Here is a 12,834-nt window from a genome sequence, read left to right as displayed (position 1 = left end):
AGTTAGTGAAGCGACCAAGGGAGTCTCTGATAATACCACCACATGCATAACTAAGAATATTAGTGACAGGAATTGAACTCTAAACCTCTTGTATAACTACCATTGTTTCCAATTCAGGATTGATCTAGGTTTATTTTAAAAGCTCCTTCTCGAGCTGTATCCATTGCATTGGAATAATCCTATTGCTACTATCCAAGTACACAACCGGATTTAATATGATGGTCAATAAGCTGCATGTAGGATTGGTTCAAGTTTCGCAATATTTTTCGCCTTGTGACACACTCAAACTCAAATCTGCATGAATTCTGAAATACTAGTCAAAGAAGATTGAGGAAGGGGTAGCACAACATGCAAATATATTAAAGAACTCTAGATTTTTTTTAATGAAAATATTTCAGAGACTGGTGCTTGAAATGTTTCACAGAATATCGTTCTGATTGACCTTTACAATCAGACAAACCTTAATGTACTCAACTACAGCGCAGTAGCGAGACTAATTACCTTACCAGCATAGACATCATATACATCAGCAAATTTAACATTTCCCATTGTTATATAATTTATTTTGGCTTCTATAGTTATATCTAAAGTAGTATATATCTTAAATTTGAAACCCAAAAAAGTATAAATGTTGTGATTCTGGTTGCATACATATCTCAGTATACTGATTGTCATAATACAAGACAGTCATCTAACCCTCGTAACCAGCTTGGCCCTCATGATAACTCGACTATCGCTGGACGTTTTTTGGAACTAGGATTTCTCTTCTGTTTTTCATGAGCGTCATCTCTACCAGAACTAGGTTTTTGATCAAGGGACATAGGCTGTTTACCATCGTTTCCATTATCACATTCATCGACAATATCATCATCATCATCATCATCATCATCATCATCACTACTTTCTTCTTCTGATTCTATTTCCCTACCGTCAGCTGCCAACGAAATCACAGGCTGACAACTGGAAATAGCTGACTCTGCGGCAGCCACAGCCTCAGGTGTATGAAGATCAGCAACACCAAGCATCAAATCCTAACCAAAAATAAACAATTTAATAACCCACAATTGATAAAATGATTATTGATATACAACATTGACTAACCATTTCAATAACTTCGGATTCATTTCCAGATAGCTCTTCAATATCATATTTCTCTGGATGCTCCTACATTATTATTTTTTTGAGTGGCAGATATAAGAAAATATGGTTAAAAAGCAGTAAAAAATTATATCTTGAATTAGAAGTGAAGTTTAAACCTTTGCATCGAGTTCGAGCCGCTTATTTGCTTCTGACATCAGTCCTAGGAAATCTTTAACCTTCCCTAAAACTATATCAATATACAAAGTATTATGAGGTGAGACTAAAAAATTGCAGTTCATATTATTAGCACTCATTACAGAATCTGATATAGTATAACAACAACTACTTATAGATTGATTGAGATCAAAATTGAATAGAAAGCAGTGTAGATGAGTGAATTGCATAAATAAATTAGAAAACTTACGTTGGGAGGGAGGAAGTGGGGCAGTGAGAGAGGTTCCATTAGTGTTTGATTCTTTTTCTTTTTTATGAATATTATTATTATTATCACAAACAAGAAGAGCGCTTTCTGCAAACATAAAACCAACTTCATCAAATCATTAGTATTACAAAATATATACATAGAGAGAGAGAGAGAGAGAGAGAGAGAGAGACCTAATGAAGAAAGGGGTGTTCCCTTTCCATTGTGCTCTAATCGAAGAAGCTCTTTGCTACTCTCAGCCATTTATATCAAAAAAAGAAAAACGACGACGACGACGACACGGCCAACTCCGGCGGCAACTGCAATCCAACGCTTGTCTGTGTTTTAGGGTTTACTTCATTATTTATATTTATAAAACCAATTATCCGTTATTCGATTTTTTCTCAACTCAGTTGTCTACGCCGCCAGACATTCATTATTTATTGCTCTCTCAGTATATTAGACACTACCGATATAATCTTTGATGTATTAAAATTGGATTTTTGACATGAAATTTTATTTTTTAATATTAAGATACTTCAGATTATCTTACTTTTTAGATCCAATAGTAATATTTGGAGGTCGCAGGCAGGTTCGGAATGTGATCTCCTAGAATTGATTTTTTCTTTTACCGTTTTATGCATTATTAAATTAATAAACAATTATAATAAATAATACACTAATAAATAATACACTAATAAATAATTATAATAATAATAATAAATAATACATTAATAAATAATGATAATAATAATAATAAATAATAATAATTAATAATAATAATATTATTATTATTAAACACTATTATAATTAAAATAAAAAATAGTAAATTATATTATTAAGTTTAAAGAAAATACATTAAAAAAAGAAATTATATTAATAACATGAAACAAAATATATTAGATTAACGAAAAAAATACATATTATTGATGTCCACCTAAATGACCTTGAGTTCTACATCTAGGATTTCGTCGAACTCGTCTAGCTCTTTGAATGAGTTGAAATTCTTCTAGTTCATCCAGATTATTATCCTCAATGTAAGTTAATAATAATAAATAATAATAATTAATAATAATAATATTATTATTATTAAACACTATTATAATTAAAATAAAAAATAGTAAATTATATTATTAAGTTTAAAGAAAATACATTAAAAAAAGAAATTATATTAATAACATGAAACAAAATATATTAGATTAACGAAAAAAATACATATTATTGATGTCCACCTAAATGACCTTGAGTTCTACATCTAGGATTTCGTCGAACTCGTCTAGCTCTTTGAATGAGTTGAAATTCTTCTAGTTCATCCAGATTATTATCCTCAATGTAAGTTGTAGGTGGATTAGAACCACTATCAGCTGCTTCCATATAATTTTGAGATTGAAGATTATACATGGAGTCAAACGCAGCATAAGTCGACTCATGAGTTATACAATGAGTTCCAAACAAATTATAGAAAAGTCCACTTTCTGTCGAATACTCAGGGGTAGGTATTTCTGGAATCGGAACATAGTATTGAGTCGTTGGTGGATCATAACATGGAACTTCTGTAGTAGGGACATGTAGGTGATGTGATGATAAAGACGATTGTGTTATGTTTTGTTGTTGTAGGCTTGATTGGGAGGTCAACGAAATAGAAGGATATGACGGTAGTTGCAAACGGGGATCACGGATATATTGTTTGACAGATATAAATAATTTGGTGTGTTGTCTAAACTAAATCATATATTATGTGTTGTGGCATAAAAAACCTTATACGATCTTACCTTACAACACGTAATTGTGACACTCGTTCCAATGTTGAATTTCTTCCCTCCAAACCCAATTCCAATTATCATCAACCACATGTCTCATGTCGACTTCATGGTACGTTTTCATGTCATTTGGTGGTTGTGGTATTTGTTGATGGAAGCTGAACTGAAGCGTGACTCTATCTGTATGATATTTTTCAACAATATGAAAACAATGCAGATATGTACATGCAGTCTAAGTGACCATCTCTTCCTCTGAAACTTCGTGTTCGAATATGAGATAAGGTCTCCAATATAACTGATATTTACAAATAAAATAAAATAAGCTAAAAGTGATTAAGTTAAAGTAATTATATGAAGTATAAAAAATGAAAATATTTAAAAAGTTCAAATAAATATGAATGAATATATTACTTCGTCAACCATCATGTGATCAATTGTTTTTCGATATCCTTCTATGTCGTTATGAGGAACTTTACCGATATTTAGACCACCAGAATTAAATCTGTCGAATATATTTAAAATAAAAAATATAATAAAATTAGTAATATGTTAAGTAGTTGGTTTTAAAAAAAGAAAAAATAATATAAAATTTATTTGCAACAGTTACCTTTGTACAAGTGAAAATATCCTACCTGACTTTGATCCACCATCTCACATAAAGAGCATCAAGTTAGATACTCAATAGCGTTCAAGCGAATTTGATCACTTGTTCATTAACGAAATCCCAACAGTAGATGGAACTCTTGCAGTTGGAATGAAGTTTCAAAATAAAGATGAATGCGTACATGTAATCAAACGTTACCATTTAAAACAATCACTGAATTTTGTGGTACAAAAATTAGATTTAGAAAGGTATGTTATTTATTGTTCAAGTCCAAATTGTTTGTTTAGATGTAGAGCTTCAAAACGCAGAAAAAAAAAAGTGAATTGTGGGTGATTGGTAAATTGAATGTGTCTCATACATGTACAAATTCTGCATTGTCACAAGATCATACGAAACTCGATTCTGACATGATATGTATCAGCCTAATGCAAGTTGTGAAAGTGGATCTGTCAATCAAAGTGAATGTCATTATTGCTGAGATTCGGACTTTACACAACTACACAATTACTTATAGAAAGGTCTAGTTGGGAAAAAATAAAGCGATCAAACAAATTTATAGCAATTGGGAAGAGTCTTACAATCAACTCCCACAATGGTTGTTGGTTATGGAAACATTTGCTTCAGGAACCAAAATTGAAATGGAAACCATCCCAGCTTTTCATGAGAATAGTTTGATAAGTGGGATAAGGATCTTTCATAGACTATTTTAGACTTTCGCTCAGTGCATATATGCGTTTAAATTCTACAAACAAATAGTACAAATTGATGGGACTTTGTTGTACGTCAAGTACAAGGGAACTCTATTGGTAGCAATTGTACAAGATGGAAACGACAATGTCATTCATATTGTGTATGCTCTTGTGGAAGGTGAGACAAAAGAGGGTTGAAGTTTCTTTTTGAGACAAATTAGGTTACTCGATCAATGAGCCTACATATCGATACTACCGCAGAGAAATCGACATAGAAAATTCGGAGGAAATGGTTAGACAATATACATCGACAAGATTGCATTCAAACATTCAATGGAGGTAGCCGTTGGGGTCAGATGACAACCAACAACCTTGTGGAGTCGATTAACGCATTATTATAAGCCCCACACAACCTTCCCATCACTGTTTTGGTCCAATCAACTTATTTTCAAATAGGGACACTTTTTCCAACCATGGGAAAATAACACGCATCAATTTTAGCTTCTGGTCAGGTATACACACATACTTTCATAAATTTTATGAAATTGGAAATAACTAAATCCAATAGTCATAGAGTGGATAGTTTTGATCGGAGCAACCATATTTTCATGGTCCAAGAGACAGTAATTTCAAGGGAAGGCAATCAATTGGTCGCTTCAGTGTAAATATTCTTAACAAGTGGTGCGATTGTGGTAAATATCAAGCTAAACATATATTTTGTTCACATGTCATAGCAGCATGTTCTAGCATAAAATATGATTTTTGGAGCCTTATACCTGATGTGTACAGGGTGGAAACGGTACTAAAAGTCTACAACGAAGCGTTTCCATCCATACCAAACAAATGATATTGGCCAGCATACGAAGGTGTTAAAGTGTGTCACAATCCACTAATGCGGAGAGTCAAGAAAGGTCGCCCAAAAAGCAAACGCATTATGTCGGGTATCTGGTCATACTAGGAAACATTGTCCAAACGTTGCGGATAGATCTACTCAAATTTGATGTATTTTTTTTCTTCTTTTTTTAATGTATTTTCTTAGAACTAATAATATAATTACTATTTTTAATTTTAATCATTTTTAATTATAATCGTGTTTAATAATAATAATAATAATATTATTTATTATTATTATTATTATTATTATTATTATTATTGTTATTTATTAATGTATTACTTATTATTATTATTTTTAATATATTATTTATAATAATAATAATATTATTATTGTTATTATTTATTATTATTGTTATTTTTTAATGTATTATTTATTATTATTATTATTTATTATTCTTGTTATTTATTATTGTATTATTTATTCATTTAATAATGCATAAAACGGCTACACACAAAAAATCATTCCTAGTACGAGGTCGCCCGTTGGGCCTACGACCTCCAAGTAGGTCCAGTTCACAATCATCTTCAACTGGTCGCACCTTGGGCCGACGACTTTTTATTGGACCCAAAGAGTAGGACAATCTAGTATATAAAACTGAGAGTGTGATATTTTGGTATTAAAAAAAAAAAGATATTCAAGTAAAAAACCCATCAAAATTTTGAACATTAATAAACAAAATTTTATAATTTAATTCATCAATAAACAAATAAATCAATGATGATACATTTTTAACTAATTTATCAATGATATTTTTAACATATAAATCAATAAAAATTAATCTATAAAATAATTAATTAATTGATGATACATTTTTAACTAATTTATCAATGATATTTTTTAATTAATCAATTGATGATATGTTTTAGTTCCATGAATGTTTTCAACAATAATTATATATTTTCTTCAAATTCTATCTAGAAGATATTAAAATAAATACTGCTAATAGAAAATATATTTATTTTATAACTAATTAATTGGTGAAAGGAATCAATTGATGAAAAGTATTTTATTATTTATATAGTAAATTATATATAATTAGTGTATTATATTTTAAAAAATAATAATTTAATGTATTATAATATACTGATAAATTTTATCTAAAATATATTCAAGAGTGACACTACTAATGAAGTATATATTTTTATTTTTACTAGTTAATTAATAAAAGTCAATGTTCTAATAATTAGTGTATTAAATGCATTATCAATTAAATATATATTTTTCTTTATTCGTAAAAACCATTTTTTGAATTAATTGAGTTTTGAAGTTTGAAGTGATATATTGAATAATAATAAATAAATAAAAGTATATATTTATAATTAGTTTGAAGTGTTCAAGCTTAAAAATCGTGATGTAAAAGTTGAATGAGAAAGAATAAAGAGAAGTTAGAAGTGATTAAGTGTGGTAATTGGAATGATGGGAGGAAATGGGTACGTAGACACGACGAAATCAGAGAGAGCAATATGGTTGATGAAATGTCCTCCTCTTGTTTCTCAATCTCTCCGTTCTCCTCCTTCTCACCCTTCTCTTCCTCTTGCTAAGGTTGTTGTCTCCATCGATCCTCTCAAATCCAAAGACGATGATTCTCCTCCCGAGGTTCATTTCTTCATTATTCTCTTCTTCTTCTTATTATTATTATTACTATTATTTAATATCATATCATATCATATAGTTTACTATGGAGTTGGGTGGAAGTAATCAAGGACATGTTCCAACATGTTTCGCTATGGATATGTCTAAAGATTTTCTCCCTATGTCTGTTTTTTCTAACACAATACAAGGTACCAACCACATCTTCTCTGTTTTTCTATTTCACATTTCTATTCATCCCTTTCAATATTGTAGGAAAGATTGCTGTCGAGGGAAAAATATTGAACAAGTTTGATATGAGGCCTCATAATCAAAATCTTGACTCCTATGGAAAACTCTGTCGTGAAAGGACAAACAAATATATGGTTAAAAATAGACAGATACAGGTTATTGAAAATGATAGTGGAGCTCGTATGAGGCCAATGCCAGGAATGGTTACTTTTTCAGTTGCTGGACCTAGTGTAAATGTCTTCTTCATACCTTCTTATCAATCATCTACTATATACTTCACATGTAACGCGAGTTTTATGTATTGCAATATTCTATTAGGAAAAGAAGAAAACTACAGGGCGAGGAACAGAAACCAAGAGAACAAGAAGAGACAGAGGAGAAATGGAAGAGATTGTGTTTAAGCTTTTTGAAACACAACCAAATTGGAGTTTAAGAAACCTCGTACAAGAAACTGACCAACCTGAAGTATGTCTTTTTCTTTTAATTCGCCAAATATTCTATCATATAACATTTTGATAAATGATTCATTACTGACTCGCGTTTAAAAGTCATTCAAAACTCTAACAATTGAAAGTATAAGTTCATGGTAACTTGACTGATGTGGGTTTGACGATTTAAGTTTCCTTTATTTTTGTCGAATTGACATCTATTGTATCATTCTCTTAACCATAAAGATAGAAAGAACTGTTAACTTTGTTTCTAATGAATATCGTTAATCGCAGTAGGAGTTTCAGATGACTTTTAAATATTGATCTACGTTGGACAAATTAATTCACTAATATCTTTCTTTCAATTTGAAGTTTCATTTTATTTTATTTTTAGTCTTCCATCTAATGGTACCTTTTTGTGCAGCAATTTCTTAAGGATATACTGAAAGATCTTTGTGTCTACAATAACAAAGGAACTAATCAAGGCACCTATGAACTGAAGCCTGAATATAGAAAATCTGGAGATTAGCTTCAAATAGCTTATCAATTTGTAGTTTGTATAATACAAACTCGTTTTTTCATTTAATTACTCTATTTTGCCAAATGGAGCAGCATGCATTCTGTTGGTTTATGATTTTTTGTTTTTATTTTGAATGCTTCTCATTGGTTTCCTTTTGCACATGGTTTTGCTGTTAGTATTTGATTACAATTTGTGATAAACAGAAGGCAGAAAATTGTACAAATAAATGGTTCAAATTGTGCTTATTTTTTATTTGAAACATTTTGAACTTTTCAATAGAACCGTATTTTCTTAATCCCTTACCAAGGGATTAAACGTAGATAGGACAAACTACAAAATGAAAGTAATATAACTCTTCTCTTTTGTTTGTATGTAGACAATGCAGTAGTTTCACTGTTAGGACATTCTACCAAATATACCACCTTACAAATTAAAAAATAAAAAGGATAAAATATATTTACATCCTTTATTTATTTTTTAATTTATTTTTGAAAAATATCAATTGGGCCTCTTATCTGATTTTTTAGATTAAGTTTGGTCCCTTAACTGTTAAAAACTATACCAATGTTTTAGTTTTAAATATAGTTCCCTACTTTACAAAAATTATGCCAATCTGATTCATTTTTTTTCCTTTGAAAATTGATATCAACGTGGTCCATTTATAACACACTATAAGAAAAAGATCACATAAATTGCCATCAATGTAGGCATATTGAACTAAATTATTTTTTTCTTGAAAAGGAAGTAAATTGTTATTGAAGCTACATAAATTCAAGCACACTCAAGCTTTATTTATTTATTTAATGAGTTTCTTAGTAAATATGAGCTTTATTAATTAATTGGGGAATTTAATTCACGTATTTATGTATACCTCTATAACATAAGAAGATAAAAATGAAAAGAAGAAGAAGATTTGAAAATGGACTTGATATTAGCTTTTTCTCGCATGTTGTGCAAAAACCTCATTAACATGTAAGAGGCTTGCTTTTGCCCATACATCCTTAATATTTATTCAAAATGTGTAAAAGTCAACTTCGTTAATATTATTCAAAATGTGTAAAAACCAAATTGTGAGTTCCAGTTAAAAGCCAAGAATCATTCTATTCACCAAGTTATGGATCCTTTAGCTAAATCTTTTAAAGACGAGAACAGAAAATAGAGATGGGATCCCTTTTTTGAATCCTCTAAAAGGTAAGCACAACAATTGTTGAAATTACTCACGAATTTTACAATTTCACAAAAAAACAATGCATATCTAAGACAGAAGAGAAATACAGCAAAATAATCGATATCTGTATGTCAAAATATTCGGTCAATACCCCACACACAACTATGGTCATAACTAGAGGAGCAAAAAGAAAAATAAACAAAACCACTAAAATTTCAACTTAATTTGGTGCCATCATTGTCCCATGGCTAAACTTTGCATATGATTTCCTGTAATATTACATGGTAATTATTTCTCCCCAAAATTGCATCAACCAAAAACGTTCACGATGCTGATGATACCACACTTAACAATCATTCCATTGAACACAAACGGTACCTTTGGATGACCAATGACAGAAATGTAAAACTACTACAGAGAAACAAAAACTTGTAGCTTTAAAACTATTACATTGCACCACTTGAAATGACACAGCCAGCAAAACAGAGAGTTAGAGCACTAATATGTGACATTGTTTGGCAGGTTCCGGATGACATTGCTCTTCATCCCCATCTTGCTACGCATATGCTCCACACCTGACTTGTTCATCTCCTTCAAGATTTTCATCCTCACAAAGTGCTCCCTTGATTGGACAGTGGCCAAACCCATGCTTCTGTACCTGAAAATTAAAGATATCCATATTATTATGTCACTTCATGATTTGCCGAAGTGGCACTAAATGTTTCACTTTCCCCACATTACACAGAAAATAGAGTAAAAAGGGGTTAAAATGACCAACCTTGAAGCCAATGCAGCAGTGATGGCATTGTTGTTTTCTGGTGATGGCCGTGGTTTCTGACGATAATAGCGCAAATATTCACGGGAACCTAGAGTTCTGGTTGATTTTCTATCACCAGACATCTTAGTAATTACGAGCTCAGACCCATCACTAAGTTCTATATTATTATCCCCATCACCGGATACAACCAGCTGCTTCCCTTGATCATCAACATAACTGATAGAACGAAAGTTAGGAATAGAACATTTATATCCGATGCATCAATAGGCTTTACACACTTTATAAGGGTGACTTATGAAGGTGAAATTTTAACCATGTCAATATGAATTATACTAACCTGCTGGTATAATCATAGAATTCTTCCAACTCTGCTTCCTCCTCATCATCGTCATCACCATAATGCACTTTACAGTGATTTTTAGCTGCCATATGTTTCCTGACTGCTTCCAAGCTGCTGAAAGGATGACACCGATCATTGCAGTACAGACACAGGTAATCCCTTTTGACCTAGAAAAGGCAAAGATGTTAGTGATTTTCTCCGGACCAAATAATATTTTTTCTTGGGGTGGGGGATAGCAGAATTATACCTTCAGTCCAAGATAAGTGAGGAGCCCTTTCGGATCTTTCAGATACTCAACATCAGGAATGAAGAATCCATGGTGCTTGTGCATGTGAACCATGCAGTTTTCAATTGTTTTGTGCTCTTGATCACACATAAAGCAACACGACGGATCTAAGTCCTCTCCGACATCATCATCTTCATCCATATCATCATTATCAGCATTCTCGTCCATGTTCATATCTGTCAAGGACTTTGCAGCAGCATCAATAAGATCATCATCGGAACCAACCTCCTCCCATTCATCTTCACTTTCTTCACTTTCAGCAGAGTTATCTGGCACTTTTCTAGGAGGAGGCTTATTCACAACGCGTTGTGGAAGTGGCTTAATTATAGCCTTCCCATCAGAATGACTAGCTCCTTCAGAAGCCCGCATCATATGAGTTCTCGACTTAAGATGCTCGGCATGAGCTTTAGAGCTTTTATAACCCTTACCACATAGGCCACAGCTATAGAGCATAGGGGTTTCATTAGATTTATCTTTCTCTAGAGCAAGTGCAGATTGTCTAGCTAGAAACAATGCTTCTGTCACCCCGGGAACCCCAGCCACCTATTAATATTCCAAAAATCAAACATAAATTAACAGCGCCTTCATATTTTCAAGAAACTTAAACATATTCAAGCAACATAGTTATTAATTACCAAGTTCTCCTCCACAACTACAAACCTAATTATCCCTCTACTCGATACCTATGAAGCACATATACTAACACACCGGACACGACACTGTAAATATTTGAGAAAATTAATTAATTAAAATGTAATCAAAGTGTAGGTGCATGTCAAACTCAGGACACACCTTTGATAAGAAGCATACAAAGCTGGATCACATCAATATTGAACCTCCCTTCACACTCAAATTTGTCAATACTTGGTGAAAATGTTCATAGTATATTTGATTTGAAGTTATTCTAACTTAACAGTTAACCAAACCCTGTTCATATAACACAAGACAAATTGCCACAGAACTCAACAGCCATAACAACAAACAAATTTTACTATACTGTGCACAAATTTTTCATTTATTGTATCCACTTTTGAAAGCAAAAGTTCCACTTTATTTCACACTCTAACCAAATTTCAAAGACTAGTACGCAAAACAACAACAAAAAAAGTGTTAGTTATGTGATTTAAAGTGAAACCATGAAAACAATTATCAAACCAACCAAACAGACCCTTATATCTTTTTAACAAAACTGAAATAAAACTATAAGAGCATGAAGCTGAAATAGTTTTCGTCAGTGTTAATTAATCTGGATTTAAAAACGAAAATAATAATAAAATAATTAGGGTTTAACAAAAAGAGACAAAAATTGTAATAAGCAATCGGTTTGGAAAGCGTAATCCTAATATTGCGGAAAAGCAAAATTAAATCTGAGGAATATAAACGAAAAAATTATAAATAAAAAATAAAAATGAAAAGAAAAGAACCTTGCGTTTGAGATTGTAGCGATGCCACTCGGATTTGTAATGAAGCTTTTGATCTGCGTCATCGTTGAATTCGGTGTTGCAAGCGTTGCAAGATAATCCTGGCATTTTTATTTCGATGATTATTCGTTACTTCAGAGGAGGAATGAACCTCAGAACAAAATTAGGGAAGCAAAGAAGATTTTATGTTATATATAATAATAAAATGGAAAATAAATGAAATGCTTATTTCTGTCGGCGAAACGGTGAAGAAGAAAGAATGAAGGAAGGTTTAGCGATCAGCGCTTGCGTAATCTCACTCCTTCTGGACCGGTTTATTTCTTTGACCCGTTTTGCGTTCTTTTTCGGCCTTTTTGTTTTCTCTTTTCTTCTTTTGGGCTTTTAAGACTTTCAAATCATACGTACCCCCACACCTAAACCTGTAACCCCTCGTGAAAATATCTTTCAATAAAACTTTCAAATTTTTTTACCACTTATTTTTCTATCTCCTCTTTCGGAACTTTAAATAATTCATCGTAATTTTTGAATATTTCTAAATTTTTAAAATAAAAAAAGCAAGTGCATTCGATTTTTTCATACCTTCGAAATAGAAAATTTTCAAATGTTAAAATTTTTGAAACTTT

The 12,834-nt window shown here is 31.5% G+C and overlaps 3 protein-coding genes across 3 annotated transcripts; 1 reads left to right on the top strand and 2 right to left on the bottom strand.

Annotated features, from left to right (window-relative positions):
• Positions 1-522: 522 nt before the first annotated feature.
• LOC101515561 (uncharacterized) lies at positions 523-1,976 on the bottom strand. The gene is made up of 5 exons (XM_004498528.4): positions 1,696-1,976; positions 1,505-1,609; positions 1,257-1,327; positions 1,102-1,164; positions 523-1,031 (listed from the first exon to the last, which is right to left on the bottom strand). The coding sequence occupies exons 1-5, from the start codon at positions 1,763-1,765 to the stop codon at positions 717-719; spliced, it is 624 nt and encodes a 207-aa protein (XP_004498585.1). The 5' UTR covers positions 1,766-1,976; the 3' UTR covers positions 523-716.
• A 4,856-nt stretch (positions 1,977-6,832) lies between these two features.
• On the top strand, positions 6,833-8,470 carry LOC101495008 (uncharacterized). The gene is made up of 5 exons (XM_004498642.4): positions 6,833-7,045; positions 7,122-7,230; positions 7,295-7,500; positions 7,589-7,735; positions 8,123-8,470. Exons 1-5 carry the CDS (start codon positions 6,863-6,865, stop codon positions 8,225-8,227), a joined length of 750 nt encoding a protein of 249 aa, XP_004498699.2. The 5' UTR covers positions 6,833-6,862; the 3' UTR covers positions 8,228-8,470.
• Positions 8,471-9,581: 1,111 nt separating this feature from the next.
• LOC101515235 (cytoplasmic 60S subunit biogenesis factor REI1 homolog 2) lies at positions 9,582-12,502 on the bottom strand. The gene is made up of 5 exons (XM_004498527.4): positions 12,215-12,502; positions 10,752-11,333; positions 10,502-10,671; positions 10,165-10,380; positions 9,582-10,044 (listed from the first exon to the last, which is right to left on the bottom strand). Exons 1-5 carry the CDS (start codon positions 12,317-12,319, stop codon positions 9,885-9,887), a joined length of 1,233 nt encoding a protein of 410 aa, XP_004498584.1. The 5' UTR covers positions 12,320-12,502; the 3' UTR covers positions 9,582-9,884.
• Between the last annotated feature and the right edge of the window lie 332 nt (positions 12,503-12,834).

The sequence above is a fragment of the Cicer arietinum genome, chromosome 4 (assembly GCF_000331145.2).
Source record: "Cicer arietinum cultivar CDC Frontier isolate Library 1 chromosome 4, Cicar.CDCFrontier_v2.0, whole genome shotgun sequence".
Taxonomy (NCBI): domain Eukaryota; kingdom Viridiplantae; phylum Streptophyta; class Magnoliopsida; order Fabales; family Fabaceae; genus Cicer; species Cicer arietinum.
Note: the sequence above shows the minus strand (reverse complement) of the source record. Positions and strands in the feature narration are given on the sequence as shown.

What these genes read in the sequence shown, in the direction of transcription:
- LOC101515561 (XM_004498528.4), bottom strand. Translation starts at nt 1,765, where the DNA reads ATGGCTGAGAGTAGCAAAGAGCTTCTTCGATTAGAGCACAATGGAAAG. An exon ending in AACACCCCTTTCTTCATTAG is followed by an intron (nt 1,610 to 1,695) that starts GTCTCTCTCTCT and finishes TTATGTTTGCAG; the next exon opens with AAAGCGCTCTTCTTGTTTGT. An exon ending in AATCCGAAGTTATTGAAATG is followed by an intron (nt 1,032 to 1,101) that starts GTTAGTCAATGT and finishes ATTTTTGGTTAG; the next exon opens with GATTTGATGCTTGGTGTTGC.
- LOC101495008 (XM_004498642.4), top strand. Translation starts at nt 6,863, where the DNA reads ATGATGGGAGGAAATGGGTACGTAGACACGACGAAATCAGAGAGAGCA. An exon ending in ACGATGATTCTCCTCCCGAG is followed by an intron (nt 7,046 to 7,121) that starts GTTCATTTCTTC and finishes CATATCATATAG; the next exon opens with TTTACTATGGAGTTGGGTGG. An exon ending in TTTCAGTTGCTGGACCTAGT is followed by an intron (nt 7,501 to 7,588) that starts GTAAATGTCTTC and finishes ATATTCTATTAG; the next exon opens with GAAAAGAAGAAAACTACAGG.
- LOC101515235 (XM_004498527.4), bottom strand. Translation starts at nt 12,319, where the DNA reads ATGCCAGGATTATCTTGCAACGCTTGCAACACCGAATTCAACGATGAC. An exon ending in TTCTATGATTATACCAGCAG is followed by an intron (nt 10,381 to 10,501) that starts GTTAGTATAATT and finishes TCGTTCTATCAG; the next exon opens with TTATGTTGATGATCAAGGGA. An exon ending in ACTGCTGCATTGGCTTCAAG is followed by an intron (nt 10,045 to 10,164) that starts GTTGGTCATTTT and finishes TTTAATTTTCAG; the next exon opens with GTACAGAAGCATGGGTTTGG.